Raw genomic sequence first — 21,436 nt, 5'->3', positions numbered from 1 at the left:
ACTCTTTTTCTTCTTAAAAAACTGCAATTTCTTCTCTCACAATCACGATGTAGCTGTTATCAAATGTTGTGACCTCTAAACACGAAAATATCTCGAACTAATAACATTGAAAATCAAAACAAGTTGTTTGACTTTTATAGGCCTTATAAACAACGACCCACCGTTTAGTTGCTAAAGAAATGATCATTTCTCCAATTGATGTGGGGGACCCCCACCAAATCCACCCCCGTTCAGGGTCCAGCGTCCTTGTTGGCACTCGTTCCTTTCTTCAATCAATGTGGCATATCACCCGGTGTCTGACTTTAATACCATTTATAACAGCTCAAACTCACCACTAGCAGATATTGTCCTCCTTGTGCTTTCCCTTTCAGGCTTCACTCAAGGTTCTTAAAACGCGTATGCTAGGGAGAGGTTTACACACCCTTATAAACGCGTTTTGTTCTCCTCCCCAATCGATGTGGGATCTAACAGAACTATTAACGTTTAAATAAATAATTAGATTAGAGTTCATCTCGATCTTTGAGCGTTCAAACTAATTAACTCGAGCTTAAAAACAAAAATAATATCAAAATAATAAATAATAATAGAGTGGACATATACCTATTTCTATGTGATGAATTCATTAGGCTCTTTTTTTCTTTTTGTTTTTAGTAAATTTCTAATAAATGTAATGAAAATGATTGAATTTGATACTTAAACTAATATCTTCCCATTTAAAAACTAAATTTATAATTTAAAAATAAATAAATAAAAATTAATATAACCGCTCAAATTCGGGTCGAGAATGACATGTCAATATGAAAACCGTCGTATAAATTAAGATATTAATTTTTAGGATAAAGAAAACCAATCATTCATAAAAGAATGATTTGATATGCACCGTCCTAAAAGAAAAAAGAGAAATTTTGTAATGTTATAAACTAATACAAAAAGTGGAATTCTGTTTTATCTAATGTCTACGAGCGTTGGAAATCCTTTTCTTAATTTTCATCCATAAATCAAAATCGAAGACGTTAAGCATTTTTCATCGACAAAAACGTCCAGCTCCTGTTCTAATCCTGATCCACACGTACATTTTATAAAAAAAATCATTACAATTATTAATGAGAATTAATTATAAATTTAGTCTCGATATTTTATCGACATAGCAATCCACCCGGACAACAAGTCAAGGTAAGCTTCCCTCCCTCCTGCCCGCTGACTGGCCACGTTACTGAGAACTATTTCTTATAGTTGGCAAAGCTTTTTCGGGGACTAGCCCGCTTCCCATTACTCAATGAAGATTTCCCATTGTCCGGTTCTTTCTAGAATGTGGGATCGTTTTAGATCGTACCTGAGCATCTCATTCCCAACCTTCACTCAGTCGTCAGGCTATATTTGAACTACAGTGGCTGAAATCCGAGTCAAAGTCTCGGGCTAGCTGCATCGGGGAGGGATAGAATCAATGAATCAAGTGTATGGATTCAATTTCTTCTCGTCCTAGGGATCATCTCTCCTAGTCTTGATCTAGCTAGTCCCCTCGGAATGAGCAAGACACTTCGGGATAGATAGATATTTTGTTCCATATATCAAACAAAAATGTAATAAATAAATAAATAAATGGCCATGCAAATTGAAAGAAAACATGTTATTCTGATATTGGTCGGTGATTTGTCCAACGTTAAATTTTGTCCTTTATTTATTTATTATTATTTACTATTTATTTTTCCATTTAAAATGGTTTTTTCTTTTTCCCTAAAATGAATAAATATCGATACAAACGGGTTGGATGAACCGCCAAACGGTTCTAAACCACGAGAAAATAAATAAATAAAAATAAAAAAGAAATTTAATTAATTAATTGATTTATTAAGCAATTAATACATTCTCAACCAATCCAAAAGTGACCCTCTCCCCTTTTTGTATTTATTCTAACGTCAAGACAACAACATTCAAGTTGGTAGAAATACAAGTGGATCAACCATTAATTTCAAGATTAGCATTGCTTAATCAAATTAATGAAACAATGGTTTTAAAAAAAAATACGAGTAACATGTTTCGGTGTGTGACAACGGGAAGCTACTTAAATAGTAATGTGAGATCCCACATCGGTTCGAGAGTGGAAGGAAACTGTAACGCCCCAGATCCACCGCTAGCAGATATTGTCCTTTTTGGGCTTTCCCTTTCGGACTTCCCCGGGGAAGGTTTCCACACCCTTATAAATATGGTGATTTGTTCTCCTCCCCAACCAATGTGGGACATCACAATCCACCCCCCTTCGGGACCCATCGTCCTCGCTGACACTCGTTCCTTTATCCAATCGATGTGGGACTGCCCCCAAATCCACCCTCCTTTGGGGCCCAACGTTCTTACTGGCACACTACCTCGTGTCTACCCCCTACGAGGAACAACGAGAAGGCTGACACATTGTCCAGTGACTGGCTTTGATACCATTTGTAACAGGCTCAGATCCACCGTTAGCAGATATTGTCCTCTTTGGGCTTTCCCTTTCGAGCTTCCCCTCAAGACTTAAAAACACCTAGGAGAAGGTTTCCACACCCTTATAATCACAGGAACTTTCTGTATAAGGGTGTGGAAACCTTTCACTTAAAGAGTTAGAGGACAATATCTGCTAGCAGTAATTTTTTGCTATTATAAGTTAAGTAGTGATTTATAACTATCGTCTTATAAGATAAGGGTTCAGTATTTTATGAATTTTAACAGAGGATTTTAGTAATTAAAATATTATTTTCTACGTTTAAAATGGAATATTATAAGAAAAAATTAAACTCTAGACCTGTTGATCGAGAAATTACGCGGTTTTAACTGGAAAAATCTTATGGATTGATTGATCATTTACGCGTGAGATCTTAGACGACAGCTAAGCCCTAATCTTATGAACGATCGAGAGAAAAATTAAAATAATAATAAAAAAAAAGGAAAACAAAATTGGTTCCAAATTGGCGTTTGTTTTTTTGGCTTAAAATCAAAAGACCCGTGTGGTTCTCTCAAGTCTTCTAATGCGACACCAATTGGCTTTTACACAACAAGCCAAACCCATCTCCATATGCACAACAAACTCTCCTAATTTAGAGGGAGAAAATGAGCTTAGAGAAAGATCGAGATCGTGTGAGAATCGAGGGAGCGGGAAGGATCGAGCGAGCAAGTCAACGATGGGGACGAGGTAGACGAAAGTGTTTAAATTGATGATAAAACATAAATGGATTTCTTCTAGTACATCTAACTTGACCTTATAAGGGCGTGGAAACCTCTCCTAGGATAAGCATTTTAAAATCGTAAAGCTATAATAGGTCAAAGTGGACAATATCCAAATAATCCACCGTAATTCTATTATTTGGATTAATAAAATTTTAAATTTATAAATAATTATTTAATGTCGATGCGTACATAGGTGTTAAATTAATTAAAAAGTAATTAAATAATTAATTAAGGGTAATTAAGGTATTTGAATACAGCAAAGATTGATGATGACAATGCTATGGATGTGAAGAAGAGAGCTTAGTCACGGGTTCCTCTTGACTCTCTATTTATTTATTTATTTATTTATTTGTTATTATATGTATATAAATTCAAATATGCATCCCCCACCTCCATAACACTTGTCTCACAAAATTATTGTAATCCTTAAAATTCTTTTTTTAAAATAGAGATTCATAATTTTAAAAATTAATTAGGGTCGTATTTACACTACACGACCTTTAATGATGGTCGAGAAAATTTATGCTTGGACAGAAAGAAAAAAAAAACGAGTAAAAATAAAAAATTTAACGTTCCATGTCTAGAACTCAGAATCCAGATTTGGCATTTGATGACGCTAACATTCCCCAACATTACTGCAACATGGTTACATTATTTACTTCTCGGTTTTAAGAGTGAAGACTATTCTCACGTTGCCAAATATAGAATTGTTTTAGGAAAAATACGTTTAACCATGAAATTTCTATAATCGTTGTACAAATAGTAACTTTTAATTCTTTTAAGCTTTTTTTTAGATCTTAGTACATTCATACGGTAAGAAATAAGCTATTTTTAACTATATAAATCATAATTAAACTAACTTAATTATATATTATGATTAAATTTTTTAAGAGAGGTAAAAACATATTACCCTTATTTGACAAAAACATTTACAACATTGTACTATACTTTTTTAGTATCCTAAACCCGCTTGCTGTAGTGGAGTGACCTTTTCTCTTTCACAATATGAGACTTGGACAATTATCCCTACTCTCTATAGTTTATGAGTTTACGTCCATCTCTAGACTTTCCTTTTTTTTATCTCTCTTTCCACTTAATCCGACGGTCACATATTTTTCTTGGGATTATTAGCGGGCAATAAACTTATATGCCATAAAAAGAAATTCTAATTTTTATTTTAAGTTGAAAAAAAAAATATATAGATTTTAATTTTTTTCTCTAAAATTATAATATAATATTTTAAATATAATATTTTACCTGTAAAAAGTCATTTCAAACACATTCTTCTTGGTAATTAATTTTAACATTTATCCATCAAATTAAAACTATGTGTTTTTTACCTAAATTGGTTAAAAACATCACTCAATTCCAAATATACCCTTTTTCCCTTTCCCACAAAATATATATATATGTATTTGTATAATATGTATAGATATGTATATGTATAATTCTCCATATTCTTATCTTGGTGTTTACCCCACTTGCTCCCATTCACACACACATATATATATATATATATATATATATTTATTTATTTATTTATTTATTTATTTATTTATGTATATAATTACGCCCACATACATCCATAGCAGAGAGAGAAAATTGAAAAAGAAGGAAAAAAAAGACAGCTTTCTAGAGAGAGAGAGAGAGAGAGAGTGATTGTTTTCATCAGAAATTTTATGGCAATTGCAGCTGCCGCAAGCAGCAGCAGTTCATCAACGATGAGCCACGAAGTAAGCAGCACCAAAAACAACAACAACAGCAACAGCACCGAACACGATCAACACGAGCACGACATCGTGATGCCTGGCTTCCGCTTCCACCCCACCGAAGAAGAGCTCGTCGAATTCTACCTCCGCCGTAAGGTCGAGGGCAAACGCTTTAATGTCGAACTCATCACTTTTCTCGATCTCTATCGTTACGACCCTTGGGAGCTTCCCGGTACCTCCTTCTCTTTAACCCCAATTCTCAATTTCCCTCTAATTCCGTGTCGGGAGAAAATCCCACATTTACTAATTTAAGAAGGGTCATCAGAGCTTATGCTCAAAATGGATAATATCATGTTCCTATTTCTTCTTCAGCTTTAGCTGCTATTGGAGAGAAGGAGTGGTTCTTCTACGTCCCTCGTGACCGAAAGTATCGGAACGGAGACCGCCCCAACCGTGTTACGACCTCCGGTTACTGGAAGGCCACTGGGGCGGACCGAATGATCCGCACCGAGGATTTACGCTCCATTGGCCTTAAGAAAACCCTTGTTTTCTACTCCGGGAAGGCTCCTAAGGGTATCCGTACTAGCTGGATTATGAACGAGTATAGATTGCCCCATCATGAAACTGAGCGCTATCAAAAGGTTTTAATTTAATTTAATTCAATTTAATTTAAATTAAATGTTTTCTCATGAACTTCGTGATTTGCTTTAAATTTGCTTTAAATTCACTTTTTTTTTTTTTTTTTTTTTGTTTATTTTGATTTATAGGCTGAAATTTCGCTATGTCGAGTTTACAAACGAGCTGGAGTTGAAGATCATCATCCGTCACTCCCTCGGTCGCTCGCGTCGAGAGCATCATCGTCATCGTCGAGAATGAAAACCTCGGCGACGTCGAAGAATCTTCTTCCCAATGGCTCGGTTTATGTCATTCCAACTTCATCGCCGACGAACTTCGAGCTACAATTCCACAATCGCCAACTTCAAATTGGCACCGGTGTCGAAACTACCACGGTGGTGGCGGCGGCGGCCGACGCCTCGGCCACGAGCTCATGTGAAGAAGTAACCACCGTTCTTGGCCTCTCCAAACAAAACCCTTTTCCGACAACTCCGTTAATCGACATGGCGGCTGGTTCTTCAACACCTCCCAATTCCTTGGAACAAAATGATCACCAATCCAACATTATCCAAAAACAACAACAACCCTCTTCGTCTTACCCTTCATTTTTCACTCCCTCTTCCAATAATTCCCTTGACGACCTACAAAATCTCATTAACTACCAACAACAACCACCCTTATCCACTTCGCCCGCCGCCATCGTAAACTCTCTTCCGCCGCCGCAATATTACCAACCGACGCCACCGCCACCGCCGCAACAACTTGCCCTCAACACGTTACCGGTTGCATTCTCTGATAGGCTGTGGGAGTGGAATCCAATCCAAGATGCGACGAACCCGTTCAAGTAAGTTATGAACGATCTTAACTGAACTATACTCAAGTTGGCAATATCAATATCTTTAGTTGGTTTTTTTTGTTAATCTCTCGAGCTGCACGATGATCAAGAACATATATGACTAATTTGAAAAATTACGTACAATTTTAAGCTATTTCTTGTTGATTACATATAAATATGAGTATATGGTAGGAGGATTTTGATTAGATTTTATAATAATTAGTAGATCCGAACGGATCTTGTTGGTTGTAACCCGTTGAAATATTATCAGATATCAATAATAATATAATGTTTCTTCTTCCCTCTTTGTTATATTTTATTTTCCCTCGTTTTGACTGTTTCCTTCGAGTTTAAAAAACTCGAACCTTTCGAACTTTATACCTAAAAATATATATCTTAATCAGTTACCGAGAGTTTAAGCACAAAATTGGTATAGAAGATAAGAATTTAAAGATTTTTTAATTTTTATTTTTATTTTTATTTTTGGTGAAAAAAGGATTTTAAGGTGTGTGAGTCGGGGAGAAACGTACGATCATATTTAATAGCTCCATGCAAATACATTAAAAAAAATGTCATCTCGAAGAATTTTAAAAGAAAATAAAAGTTTCGGCATTCGAAAAACTCAATCAACCTAACCTAACTTGTACGGCTTAGGTTGAGTTATGAACGTACTTCAGTTGAGTTCGTTCTACATGTAACGGCCCAAGCCCACTGCTAGCAGATATTGTCTTTTTTGAATTTTCCCTTTCGGAGTTTCCTCAAAGTTTCTAAAACGCGTCTGCTACGGAGAGGTTTCCATACCCTTAGTTACATCGACCAGGTGAGACTTTAATCGCAATTCCAACAAAAAAAAAAAAAAAAAAAAAAAAAAAAAAAAAAAAATTGACGAACAAATAATATATATGTATATATGCATAAGTATTTATAACTTTGAGCCTAACTTGAGTCTCGATTAAGAATGACAATGGTCTACGTTTCACATGGAACATGATTCCATGGATAGCTTCATTCGAGACCGTGATGGAGGACATAACTTACGATCATCGGCTTTGATAATGTTACTAGGCATTTGACTACGAACCCAATCTTTTCTCAAAATCGACATTATATATATACATGATGACCGATTACAAATCGTTTTTTTTTTCAGGTGTCATTGTAGGATATAACGACGGTTCGCAGATGACATTTCAAAATTGCCATCAAAACACGTCATTGTATCTATACGTCGATGGTTGGCTATGACATTGGGTTACAACCGATATCAAATCAAGTATCATCATAAGGATACATTGACGATTTGCTATGATATCAGTTTAGAACTAATATCATACACAATGCCATCTAACATGTACGGGGATGACTTGAAAGAGATTTTAAATATTTTTGTGAAATATTAAATCTTTTCAAGTACAAGTACACGTACGATGACGAATCCAGTGTTATCGAGTTGCATATGATCATATTAATCTTCTTAATTAACACATTTATAAAGAGAGATTAAATATTTCACGGTCTAGTCTTATATAAATGTATTGTATAGGATACCTCCACTCACATGTGTCACATGAACGATTTGGATCAAATAATTTGTAACAATTATAAAATAGATCATATCAGTAGTATTACTAGAATAAGACACTCAACTTTATTCCTATACTGTTTACTCTTGGTCTTTTTTTTAATAGGATGCTCTTATATGTCGAGGCTATACTATTCAAAATTACTTTAATAGCCTTGATTTTACAACTAAAATAATCAAAATTATTAATAAAGTTAAATATTTAATTACGAGATATTATTTCATATATTTACAAATTTTTTACTATAAATGATTTCGAAAGTTAATACTATAGTTTTGAAAATTATATATTTTTTAAATTCTTTTAAAAGTTCAAAAATAATTTAAGATATATTTAAACAAAATACTAAATTTAAGGATATTTTTATTAATTTAGCCTAAATTCAAAAGATTGAGTCAGGGTTCAGAAAAATGAACTCAAAAAGCTAATCCAACCCAACCCAACCCTTATAGTTCGGGTTGAGTTAGTTCGGGTTGAGTTGGTCTGAATTGTCGGGTTGAATATACGACCCTATTAACAAGGACCAATATTGAAGAAAGCCCTTCTAAGTCCATGGCCACTCTTAAAGAGCTCTAGGCCCATATGGGAGCTTTTTTTTATATTTTTTAATCATATTTGTTTAGGACGAGTTTAATTCTTTTGAATCGGAATAAAATAACGAGAATAAAAAAAAAAATGTAAGACCCAATTTATTTCTATTGATGACGTTTTATCAAAATAAAAAAGATGTGGAGTCAATTTCAAGTTTGTCAATCTCATTCTTATTCCTTATTCCGTCTGTCATAAATATTTACATTCAAACTTACTTTTGCTTTCTTTCTACTTTTGGTATTCAAGACTCACACGACAGCTACTTTCGATTTCCTTTATGACAAATTTGGTAGAGGTAGTTGTTTAAGACGTTGGGTTTTTACGAGTTTCGTTGCCTTGGAGTTCAATATTTTGAGTACTTTCCATTTTATTACTTAGTAGACATTGTTCACTTGTACTCGGTCACTCTAGGTAGCTATCAATACTAATGTATGTGGGTTTAAAAGCATATTTTAAGAGACGTTGCTTGCTGTCAATATGGATAGCATCTATCATTGAACATGGACATGAGGACTTGGACGTTTTGAGCGTTGCGACACTATGGACATGAATAATGAACACTCAAACATTTTGAACGTTGAGGGAGCTAACTATGAAATCTCACGTCGATTAGAAAGGGGAACGAAGAATTTTCTGTAAGGGTGTGAAAACATCTCCTTAACATGAGGGTAAAGCGGAAAATATTTATTAGCGGTGGACTCAAGTTGTTAGAGTAACATTGAGCTTGACGTTGGGTTTCATCTTCATAGAGTTAAAGACATTCATTTTTAGCATCTCGATGCTACACATGGACCATTTTGGCTCAAATGGTTGCAACATCGAGACATCATCTCCTTTAGAGGTGTATATGGTCTGGGTTGGGTTGGGTTGGGTTGAAGGATTTTTTTTTTACTGAACCCAAAAGCTCAAGTTGGTTGGATTGGTAACCCAACCCGAAACTTTTCACAACCCAACCCAATCCTCTATTTTCGGGTTGGGTTGTTAATTTTTTTTTTTAAGTTTTATTTATCCACAATTTATAATTATTCGGATACAATCTTAGCGTCGACTTCGGACTTTAATGTTCTTAGATGGGCCTGAGTACCACTACGTGAAACCCATTGATACAGAAAAAAATCTTAATATATTTTATTTAGATCGGGTCAATTCGAAGGTTTTGCCTATGAACCCGAATCTGAACTGATTCAGTTCGGGTTCAGAAAAATAAACTCAACCCTACCCGAAATGCTAATCCAACTCAATCCAACCCAGGTTGGGTTGACTTGAGTTGTCAGGTTGAATGTACACCTCTAATCTCCTTCGTAATCTTGACTTGTTTCTAGGTTCTAAATCTTTGATTTCTTCTTATTTGTCCAATTTAACCATTTCGTCTCGATAATTACTCTAAAAAAAACCCTATTAAGCTCCATATTCTCTATTCCGAGAATTTTATCAGAATCTCTACCCGTGTAATTAATATTCATGTTTATTTAAAAATTAAAAAAAAAAAAGAAAAAAAAGAAAAAAAAAAGTGTTTTTCTTGAAGTGTCGGCAAAGTGCTGACGTTAGTTGGAGGAAAGGGACAAATGCTTCCAAACACAGAAAAAGAATTAGATTCCTTTTCAATTTTTTATATTATAATAAATTACTAAGTGCAAATTAAGCAAAACCCACCAAATATTAAATTATTTATTCTTTAAATTTTACATTTTTCTAACAAAAAAAAAAAAAAAAAAAAAAAAAAACATTCCATTTAATTTAATGCTTTAGTGAACTTTTTATATAATAATAATAACTATTTATTTATTTTTTTTCATCCTAATTCTAATTATTTTATTTCATTTTAGCGTCTAATGGTAATAAAAATATACTGACGATGAACGTCTAGTAAAATATGACTATATATATAGATTTCAAGTAAAATAATAAGAGCTCGAAGTTCCTATTATTGGGCAGTACCGATTCTCAATCAAATAGAAATAAGTACCTCACACTTCATTTACGAACAAGTAGTTGGAGCTGGGCGAAGAACTACAAGAGTTTCCTTTTCTTTCATTTTCTAATAGCGGTCCCTTATTTGATCCACTGCTGGTTTTTGAACTACTCGTTAATTGTCGGCTTCATTGACATCTTTTCAGTATGTGTATCGAACACTTTCATTTTTAGCATCTCATCTTCTCTAGAGAAGCGAAACTTGAACAAAGACCGCTTTCCTTTGATTCTACATTTCTATCCTGAAGTAATGAATTGGGTTCGTATAGGCATTTTTGATGCCGCTATTGAAATAGCTTTTCTGGCTATATTTTCGGCTACTCCACTCATTTCATAAAGTATTCTACCTCGTTTAACAACAACTACCCAATATTCAGGTGATCCTTTCCCTGAACCCATACGTGTTTCTGTGGGTCTTAGTGTAATGGGTTTGTCTAGAAATATACGTACCTATATTTTTCCGCCGCGTCGTGCATTTCGTTGCATTGCCCTTCGTCCCGCTTCAATTTGTCTAGATGTGATTCAAGCGGGTTCAAGTGCTTGAATAGCGTATCTATCGAAGCAAATACGATTGCTCGATAATATATTCCTTTCATTCTTCCTCTATGGTGTTTACGAAATCTGCTAATACTCATTGCAACACGACATCTTCTTTTTTTCATTTTTTTTTAAACATAAAAAAGAATAAAAAATATGAAGAGGTGGGCCAAATGTATACCAAACTATTTTCTTTTTACCAAAAAGAGAGAAAAAAAAACAAGGAAAAATAATACTAGAGAAAAAAAAAACCAAATATACTCTTAAAAGATTTAGATCATAAAAAAAAAAAAAAAAAAAAAAAAAAAAAAAAAAAAAAAAAAAAAAAAAAAACATGTCTCGAGACCGCGTTAAACTAACTTATTAATTATTTATCGATCGTATTACAAAATTTATAAATTTAACAATTAGTTCTTAAAATCTTAGGTTATAAGTTAAAAAAAATAATTAATTTACATATATAATTTTATAGCATTATTAGCAATTTAATAATAATAACAAAAACGTTTATAATAATAAGAAATTATATAATTTACATTAAATAAAAAAAAAAAGGCATAAATTAGCAGAAAATGACAGAAATAATAATAGAGGTTTGTAACAACAGGCGGTAGACAGGTTGTCGCCGTCGTTTGGTGGTGCCGTCACAATCTCTCTGGAAATTACATTTCTCCTAATTTGGTGAGAAATTAATTAATTAATTAATTAATTTCCAACTTCCACATTTCTTTTTATATTTTAATAATTCGCTTTATAATAATATTAACTATTTTAATCCTATAATTTTACATTTTTACATTAATTTATGTGCGAAAATGAAATTTTACCTACTTTTTTAGCTAGTTTTTTAATATATTTTTGTTTTTCATTTACGTATAAAGTAAACTCGGTTTAATTATATAAAAATTAGCTCAATTATTTTTAATTAAAATGTAAAAAAAAAAATAGTGTAAATTAACTTGTTTTACCGCGTAAAATTAATAATAATGAAATATTAAAATGATTAAAAATGAATTTAATTAATATATAAATTATAATTTTGACTCATTTTGAGCACCGTCACTCGTTTTTCCAAAAACAATTTTTAATTAATTAATTAATTAATTAATTAAAAGAAAAATATAAAATACAAAAAAAGTGATTGGGTACACAGAACACAGACAGCTATTGCTCTGCTTTTCCTTTCGTCGTCTTCTTCTTCTTCTTCATATACTCCTTCTGTGCTTCACTGCCATTAATTCTCTCCATTTTCTCTCTCTCTCTCTCTCTCTTCATTTTTCCATTGGCTATCTCCTTAGATCTGCTGTTGTGTTCTTTGTTTGTCGGTGCCTAATTCCATCTTTCTGTTCTTGGATTTTCATTCTTTGATTTCGTCGTTTCATTTGAATTGCTTTGGATTCAGAGTGTTAAGAGGAGAGATCGAGGATGAGTATGTACGGGCGAGATCCTTGGGGGGGTCCGCTTGAGATAAACACGGCGGATTCGGCCACCGACGATGATCGGAGCCGGAATTTGCAGGATTTGGATAGGGCGGCTCTGTCTCGGCCTCTTGATGAGACACAACAGAGCTGGTTGCTTGGACCTGGTGAGCAGAAGAAGAAGAAGTATGTGGATCTTGGCTGCATTATTGTTAGCCGAAAGATCTTCGTATGGACTGTTGGTACCCTACTTGTATCTGGATTTCTTGCCGGTCTTATTACCCTAATCGTCAAGACGGTGCCGCGCCACCACCACCCCCACCCGCCGCCCGACAATTACACCCTTGCTCTCCATAAGGCCCTCATGTTCTTCAACGCTCAGCGATGTATGTATATCGTGCATTCCTTACTACTGTTGCCCTTGTTTTTTTTTTTTTTTTTTTTGATCGTTGTGGTTTTAGACTATTTTGATTCTGGAAGTTTTTTTTTGCGTTCCTCTTCTTTGCTCATCCGATCAGATCTGGGTTTTTTTAGCAATTAATTGATATTGAAAATGTTTATTGGTTAACTTAAGATCTATATGTGAATTGATGATTGCCTTGATGAATAAATGTATTATCCTGTCAATTTCCAGATGTATTAATGGCTAACCCCTTTCCATCAAAGAACTTGAAATTTGAATCTGCTACTGATTAAGTTCTGATGAAAACAGGGGACTGGAGATTTATGTTTATTGTTGCTTAATATTCAAGAGAGCACATGATCTGTTACTTTCTTATTTACTTTGATTTCGTTCATGACTGTAGCTGGTAAGCTCCCGAAGCATAATAATGTGTCCTGGAGGGGTAATTCGTGCACAAGAGATGGCCAAGGGCCATCGGCTATGTTTAAAGATCTGTCTGGTGGCTATTATGATGCTGGAGATGCAATTAAGTTCAACTTTCCTGCCTCTTTTGCCATGACCATGTTAAGCTGGAGTGTTATTGAATACAGTGCAAAATATGAAGCTGCTGGAGAACTCAACCATGTCAAAGATATTATCAAGTGGGGAAGTGATTACCTCCTCAAGACCTTTAACCATACTGCAGATTCTATTAATACCATTGCTATGCAGGTATGGCTAACTCTTGCTCGGGTTTAATGCTTATTTTCGATGTTGTAGATGACTTTGTCCAGGTCCTAGGTAGCTTTCGGGTTCGGAATGAACCTTTCTCGGTGGAAGAAAAGTAATAACGTTGGACAAATAGGAATTTAGGCTGTTAGAAATGAACGGGGCTAAGCGCTCTGTCAAAGATATAGTTCCTATAGAAACAATTTAACTGAATTGTGAATGTCAAATGTAGCGTGGATATTCTATGATTCTTTTGTTGTTCAGCAAGGATAAATGTGTTCCCATCCATCATATGGGCAGGTTGGAAACGGGGATACCTCTGGAGGAAATACAAGTCCAAATGATCACTATTGCTGGATGCGCCCAGAGGACATTGATTATGAACGACCTGTAGAAACATGCAGTAGTTGCTCGGATCTTGGTGCCGAAATGGCAGCTGCTTTAGCTGCAGCATCCATTGTTTTCAAAGACAACAAGGCATACTCGCAGAAGCTTGTCCATGGTGCCAAAACACTCTTCAAGTTTTCCAGAGAGCAGAGAGGCAGATACAGTCCAGGCGGTTCAGAAGCCTCAATCTTCTATAACTCAACTAGTTACTGGGATGAGTTTGTGTGGGGTGGAGCTTGGTTGTATTATGCCACTGGTAATTCAAGTTATCTTCAACTTGCTACCACTCCTGGCATTGCCAAACATGCGGGTGCTTTCTGGGGTGGACCTGACTATGGAGTTTTGAGCTGGGACAACAAGCTTGCAGGCGCCCAGGTTAGTTTTATGATTTCGGTTTCAGAAATTACATTCTTAGACTCATGATGAATTAATACGTTTTGTCACAACATTGAAGGGTACTCGTCAGTTTCTTGCTACATTATGTTATCTCATAAAGTGGTATCAAATTCTTTGCTTAAAATAAGCTTCTACCTTTACTTGTAGGTTCTTCTAAGTCGTTTGCGACTGTTCTTGAGCCCGGGATATCCGTACGAAGAAATCTTAAGGACGTTTCACAATCAAACTAGCATAGTCATGTGTTCCTACCTGCCATTTTTCACAAAATTTAATCATACTAAAGGTAACACCACTCCGCGTTGGGAATTGAACTCAAGTTTAACCTTGCACACCATCATCATTAGTTTCTATAATGTACTGATGTAGTTTACATTTTTGCTATCTGTTGTGGTGATCTTATAGGAGGCTTAATTCAGCTAAATCATGGAAGGCCACAGCCCCTTCAGTACGTCGTCAATGCAGCCTTTTTAGCTACCTTGTACAGTGACTACTTGGAAGCGGCTGATACACCTGGATGGTACTGTGGACCCAATTTCTATTCTACCGAGGTTCTGCGTGACTTCGCCAAGAAACAGGTATTACATCCTTCTTTACATATATTTGGTTGAACTACCCAAACATATAAGCTTAATTGAATCGAGATCGACTTGCGAATGGATTGGTTCGGTTTGGTTCGTCAGTCTACTTCAGTTTCTTACATTCAGTTAAATGCTATTCTTGGGTATTCTGTAGATTGATTATATCCTTGGCAAAAACCCGCGTAAAATGAGCTACCTCGTTGGTTTTGGCAATCATTATCCGAAACGTGTGCATCATAGAGGTGCATCAATCCCAAAGAACAAGATAAAATATAACTGCAAAGGAGGATGGAAATGGAGGGACACCAACAAACCTAACCCAAATACAATTGTTGGTGCCATGGTTGCTGGTCCCGACAAGCACGACGGGTTTCACGATGTTCGCATGAACTATAACTACACTGAGCCAACTCTAGCTGGAAATGCAGGCTTGGTCGCAGCGCTTGTTGCTCTATCAGGTGAAAAGACAACTGGAATTGACAAGAACACCATCTTCTCTGCTGTGCCTCCAATGTTTCCAACTCCACCACCACCTCCAGCACCTTGGAAACCTTGATCATATAAACTCATTCTTCTGGAAGCATGTCATGTAAGTTGCAGAAACACTGTTGGTTGTGGTCGGATTTCGAAACGATGTCTGTCGAGGTGAACGTAAAAACAATATTGCTTGGCAGAGAAACCACAAGCCAAATGATTGAGATAGATTTTGGCTTTAGGGAGAGGGTGTTTTTGATACCTGTTTTAATCCGTTTTGGAGTTTGTGATATAGGTATAGTACATAATGTATTCTTTAAACACGAAAAGTTGTAGAGTTGAAAGTATTTGACAATAAGTTGCCATGGTTTCTTTGCAGGTGAAGTCTTGTCTTCTCTTTAATAAATTGAACATTATAAGATAAGGGCGTTCGGTTATTGTTCGTTCTAAGAAGACGGGCAAAGTGACCGAGAAATCACTAGCTCGAAAACTATATACAAACTACAAAATTAAGTGCATTGCGGCCATAGCTAGATAATATACTTAAGAAGACAAGCATATAGTCACAATAGTCTCCCTAGTTGACATTCTCTCATTCATTGATGCAACCTATAAACAGATCATTTCTAAGGTCATCCTTTTTCATCAAGTATTCCAGCAACTCTTTATTGTGTGGGTAATCTCAGCTACGACTTCTTCTACAGCTCTATCTTCCTTCATCATATTGATTGGAGATCTGCATACCCCAGGATGCCAACGCTTCATATTACGAACAGACTTACGATAACATTGCAACTCTTTTCGCTAATTTCTCAACCGAACTCAATATCAACTGTAGGTCTAGAACCCTGTGAGTTTTACTTTTATCTCACTTATTTCATCTTCGAGATTCTCTGTGTAGTAACAATTAGTAAGTTCGAACACATGGTGATTCTATACCTCTTTACAAGAACGCTATTCTGTTTCTTGTTCATTATAGAGAAAACTCGAGTTCCTCTAAGGTCTAATGAAAGCCCTCCCTGAAGAAATGATCATCAACACACAATTTCCAGACCAGCCAACAGCTATCGAATTTTTCGAACTACTTTAGAAATCATCACAATTTTTTTTTGTTTTTTTTTTTTTTTGTTTTATAAAGTAAACCTGAAAATCATTAAAGAACAACTTAATTCAGTGGTGTATTCAGAATGGTTTGGGTTAATTATTAATTTTACAGGAACTAACCTACACTAATGGCAATCTAGATAGTAAACCAAACTACTTGTACCTTTCGTGCGAAAGACTCTCTACCTCGAAACTACCATGGTGGGAGGCAGAATACTTTCTATTATCTTCTTCCATTTGAAGGTTGTTCAGCATCTTTTTTGCATAAACAGTGAAAATAATAATAGTGACGATCGCGATGATGAAGGAGATGACGTTATACACAATCTCTACAGTCGTCAGCCGATGTTTTCCATATTGAACATCTGCTAGTGTCCTCATTAGCCTACCACTGCATATAAGTAAAGCTGATATGTTTAGCAGACGTTAATGAGTGCAAAGAAGTCTAGGGAAAGGAAATATCAGATTATGCATAACAAGGTTACATCCACACAAGCATTATGGCAGTAGGAATTAATACTAGATAAACGTTAACATTGTTTACAGTTCTCGTTTTCTTGAATAATCGGAACGTCCCATCTAGAGATAGCTTACATTACCATCTAAAGAACTCCGGTTATAGCAATATCTATGAATTAACCATAAAATGCACCCCATCATTATCGTTATCTCGATAGAGATTCTTCCTGTTTCATATGAATGATCTAAGAAAATTAAGACATGTTCTAGTTTCATATGAAGTGACAGAAACACAATTCCTGAAAGTATTCTTGTAAATCTAAAAAAAATGGCCTATTGTCTATATATTCATGCACACCAGCATATTAACTTTTCTTTTCGATTATTAGTAAGTCGTTCGAGGGACTAAGAAAGAAACCTGTAAATGTAAATGAAAGCCTCTGGTATCATTCCTGCAACTGACCCGCACAAATAGGGCCAAAATCTCATACTTGTTACCACAATTGCATAATTGAAAATAGTGTAGGGAAATGGTGAAACCCTGAAGAGTGCAACAACTTGAAACTGACGAAACCAGCTCCCTTCCCCAGCAAGCCTGAGTACTTCTGCTTTTCGAGGCCATCTCATTAACCATAGCTGCACAATAATGAATATACAGAGATCAGAGAACCAAATGAAAGATTGTAAAGTATAGGTCCAGTTATCCGCCACGATAATTTGAAAAAGAAAAAACTGATAGAGGTCTTACATGAATGCGGTCACGGAAAATTAATCCAATTAAATATGGCAGGACCATCCCAATAGTTGTTCCAACCATTATTATAACAAACCCAAGACCATAGCCAAAAATCATCCCAGCCAACCACATTGAAGGGCCAGAGGGAATAAAAAATACGGGAAAGGATGCCAGAGAAGCAACAAGCATTAGTGCAAGCATAGGTCGACGAAAGGCAGTAGCTTCCCACTTCATGATTGGGATGATGACCTGAAATGAACTCAGGGAGCAAAAATAGAGGTCAAATAAATCATAGGAAGTACAGACGTTGGAGATAGAGAGATTCGATAGAACACTTTTAAAGCAAAACACACTAAAAATACCATAAAAAGGTCATGTGTATTCTAATTGACAAATGAACAATATTATTCGGTACGTTTATTCATAATTCACAATAAGATACCACTCGGCTCATCACTGCTTCTCTGCATCAAATTTTTTGCTTATCACATAATTTTGGTCATGTATTTGCAATCAGAATAGTTTAAGCTCTAGAGATCACTGTAGAACAAGTACTGAAGTTCTCCCAATAATACAGACAATAATCAAGATAATGTCCCATTTCAAAGCATATTAATTTTGTGCCTACAAACAATACTAAAAGAACACAAACCACAAAAATCCTCTTTAGCAATGCACTATATGCAGATTTTACTACACTCTTGGTCACTTTTTTATTAAAATTAAAATGATTCTGTATCAACATTTATGTAGTAGCAGATTCCTTTATAGAAAGGAAAGATTTTGTAGAACAAAGAAACATGTAAGGGAGGGGGAAAACCTCATCCTCCCACTCTCCAAACTTGCATTCTCTAAGACGCTTTCATGCTTTACAGCTGATGCAAACATTTACTAATTACTTTCTTTTTCCAGTAAGAATGCCCTTATCACGAACCAACATTCAGATTTGCAGATACGAATATCATAAAGAAATTTAACAGAAACGAAAAAAAAAGTTGCAGATATGATTATTCCACATTCAAACTCATTATTAAATCAAAGTTAGTTGCATAAGTTTGCAAGCATATCTGTACTATGAGCAGTAGAAATGAACAAAAAATAAAAAGTTCTCAAAATAAATAACAGGGACAGGTTAAATTTTCTACAGTTCAGCTGAAAAATAGCTTATAAACAGAAAAAATGGTGATGTAATTAATGGGAATTACCTTCTCAAAAAGAAATGGCACTCCCCACTTGAAGAAAACAAGAAGAAATACAATACTAACAATGCACCATAGTGAAATTTTGATCCACCGCTTCAAGGGTGATTTGCTTTTCAGTTTATCTTGAGGCTGTAGAATCTCTGATTCCAAAGGACCTGCTTCATTAGCTATGACTAGCCTTGCATATTCATTGTTCTCACATGCTTCATGCCTGCTATTTTCATTTTTACCGAGTTCTTCAATTGATTTGTGCATGTTGATCGACAACCTCGAGTCTATTATTTGTAAAGACAGAGCATAAGCAGCAATTAACAAAATCATAATTCAGGGTATATAAGCATCTCACGAGATTCAACACGTCAGTTAACCCATCTATGAAGTGATGACTTCCATCCAAATTTTTTCTCTAATATTTCATCCTAGCTTATAATCTTACGTACAAATAGCAGCGTTTCAATACTGATTCACAAAGAATATTGTCCATAATATGGTAAACAAACATGATAGAATTTGAAGATATTATTTCGTAATGTAAATTTCATTTTGCTTCAAACAAAGGTAATCCAGGAAGAATGAAAGTGGCCACTGAAATGTTTAAACTGAACAGGAAGAATCACGTTCCCAAGCATGTACGTTACCAAATCAACGTCCCTCGATAGAGCTGCAAAAAAGTAATAGACGAACATAGCCATGGATGGAGCAACCCAAAGGGTCCACAACAAATGACGCGGCAGAGTAATCATAATTTTTCGAGTCGAAGAAAGGCGAAATAGGATGATTATACAAGCGAAAAACATCTAAAATTGAGACGAGCATCATCGATCAGAAAACAAAAGAAATCAAAAGAACGACGAAAATCAAGACACAGAAGGGGGCAAAAGGGAATCGCAAGCAAAAGACGAAAAACTAGGGTTTCCGGATATGATCGAGAAATACATAACAAAAGCCTCGAAAACGAAGAAATTAAAAGATGATAAGCAACAAATTGCATATACCCACCAGCTTTGGAAGAGTTAAAAGAATCGAAGGGAGGATTGAGATGACGGTGAAGCGATCAGGCAGAGGCTTGGTCGGACCTCCGTCGAAAATACCCCCGACCCACCAGCACCGCCGGGAAAAGAAAGCAACGGTAAGGAGACGGAACACGGTGGCGATTGGGCCTGCGATTGCTTAGCTTACAAGAATGTCTTCCGGTCTAGAAAGAAAAGGGGAATTGAAAGAGGATGTATATAAAATTGAATATCCATTGTTGGATTGCAAGCGAGAATGGATTACCGATCAATGCTGTGCGTAGTTCCATGGAAGATTCTCCATAAAAATGCCTTTTCCCACCTTTTTCGTACAAAATGATTTGCCCCCACTCTTTCTCTCTCAAGGCCAACGTTCCCTTCTCTCCACATTTTGGTGCCTTTTTTTTTTCGAACCAACAAAATTAGCGGCTTCCCAGCTACTTGGAGAGTGTTCCCAATTAATAATATAATGATCAGTTGCAATTTATTTTATGGATAAAATTACAAACATTCTTTCTTACTTCAATCACATTCATAATTTTTTTTTATAAAGAATTAATTCAATTATAAATTTTTTTTAATTGAATTAATTTGAATGGTACAAGTCATTAATGATATGAACCGAAATACATCAATCATATAATATACTTCAATGAAAATGTGAAAAAAATGTTGTCAAAATTATCAAAAGATGTTGCAATTCGTGCCATGTTGAAGAGGAATGAAGTTTGATTGTTATAAATTTTGGGTGGATTACAATTTAGAGTTATTGTATTTCATTAATGTATTTTAGGATCTTTTATTTATTTTAGGTTACAGTTACGTAATGGTTAATTATGGACATAAAGTAAGAAAGTTAGAACTCGCCTATAATAGTTTCATTTTGAGACTATATAAAGCCATGTATGTTGTATTTGTAAGTAGACTTGGAAAATACAGTAAAATAAGCATTTGTGCTTTCTTAGCCAATGACTAAGTTTCTTTGCAATTCTATGTAGTTTAGATTGCATGTAGAATCATTCAAACTCGACATGATCAATCTTGCTTGTGGAGTGATTCGAATCTCAAACAAGTGTTCTTGCGTTCAGATATTTGATCAACAAGAATCATTCAAGCTAGACATGATCGACCTTGCTTGTGGAGTGATTCGAATCTCAAACAATGTTCTTGTCTTGAGATATTCGATCAACAAGGTAATCCGAATCTTACTCTTCGTGTTTCCTCTCACGTATCACATTTATTCAAAATTTTTAATAAAAATAAATTTTACTTATTTTCAAAATTTTAATTAAAATTTGCAATCGATTTTAATATCTATTTTTTAAAATTAGATTTAAAATAATTAAAAATTATTTTTAAGAGTGATTTAAATAAGTATGTATAATTTTAAAACTAACCGTGGGTATTGTTATCAATTTATTTATTTATTTTATTATTATTATTATTATTTGGCTTCCAAAGCTTTATCTACGTAATAAATTATTATTTTTAAGGAAGCATTGATTATTTGAGCTTAATTCGA

General features: G+C 34.9%; 3 protein-coding genes across 6 annotated transcripts; 2 read left to right on the top strand and 1 right to left on the bottom strand.

The window, feature by feature from the left end:
* Positions 1-4,779: 4,779 nt before the first annotated feature.
* On the top strand, positions 4,780-6,658 carry LOV1 (NAC domain containing protein 35). The gene is made up of 3 exons (XM_023696343.2): positions 4,780-5,139; positions 5,280-5,548; positions 5,675-6,658. Exons 1-3 carry the CDS (start codon positions 4,878-4,880, stop codon positions 6,368-6,370), a joined length of 1,227 nt encoding a protein of 408 aa, XP_023552111.2. The 5' UTR covers positions 4,780-4,877; the 3' UTR covers positions 6,371-6,658.
* Positions 6,659-12,238: 5,580 nt separating this feature from the next.
* LOC111809840 (endoglucanase 25) lies at positions 12,239-15,787 on the top strand. The gene is made up of 6 exons (XM_023696276.2): positions 12,239-12,843; positions 13,264-13,571; positions 13,869-14,330; positions 14,499-14,634; positions 14,754-14,926; positions 15,084-15,787. Exons 1-6 carry the CDS (start codon positions 12,465-12,467, stop codon positions 15,483-15,485), a joined length of 1,860 nt encoding a protein of 619 aa, XP_023552044.2. The 5' UTR covers positions 12,239-12,464; the 3' UTR covers positions 15,486-15,787.
* Positions 15,788-15,898: 111 nt separating this feature from the next.
* LOC111809841 (uncharacterized) lies at positions 15,899-20,340 on the bottom strand. Of its 4 annotated transcripts, none has more exons than XM_023696280.2 (7): positions 20,180-20,340; positions 19,904-20,099; positions 18,908-19,179; positions 17,715-17,951; positions 17,385-17,602; positions 16,671-16,898; positions 15,899-16,139 (listed from the first exon to the last, which is right to left on the bottom strand). In XM_023696280.2, exons 3-7 carry the CDS (start codon positions 19,157-19,159, stop codon positions 16,049-16,051), a joined length of 1,026 nt encoding a protein of 341 aa, XP_023552048.2. In that variant the 5' UTR covers positions 19,160-19,179; positions 19,904-20,099; positions 20,180-20,340; the 3' UTR covers positions 15,899-16,048. The 4 variants fall into 4 exon arrangements, with proteins under 4 accessions (XP_023552048.2, XP_023552045.2, XP_086973559.1 ...); XM_023696277.2 differs by having other exon boundaries at positions 19,904-20,064; positions 20,180-20,339; XM_087117433.1 differs by having other exon boundaries at positions 19,904-20,332.
* Between the last annotated feature and the right edge of the window lie 1,096 nt (positions 20,341-21,436).

Source organism: Cucurbita pepo, chromosome 14 (genome assembly GCF_057944985.1).
Source record: "Cucurbita pepo subsp. pepo isolate OVF chromosome 14, ASM5794498v1, whole genome shotgun sequence".
Classification (NCBI taxonomy): Eukaryota; Viridiplantae; Streptophyta; class Magnoliopsida; order Cucurbitales; family Cucurbitaceae; genus Cucurbita; species Cucurbita pepo.
The sequence above is the reverse complement of the archived record's forward strand: the minus strand, read 5'-3'. Positions and strand labels throughout refer to the sequence as shown.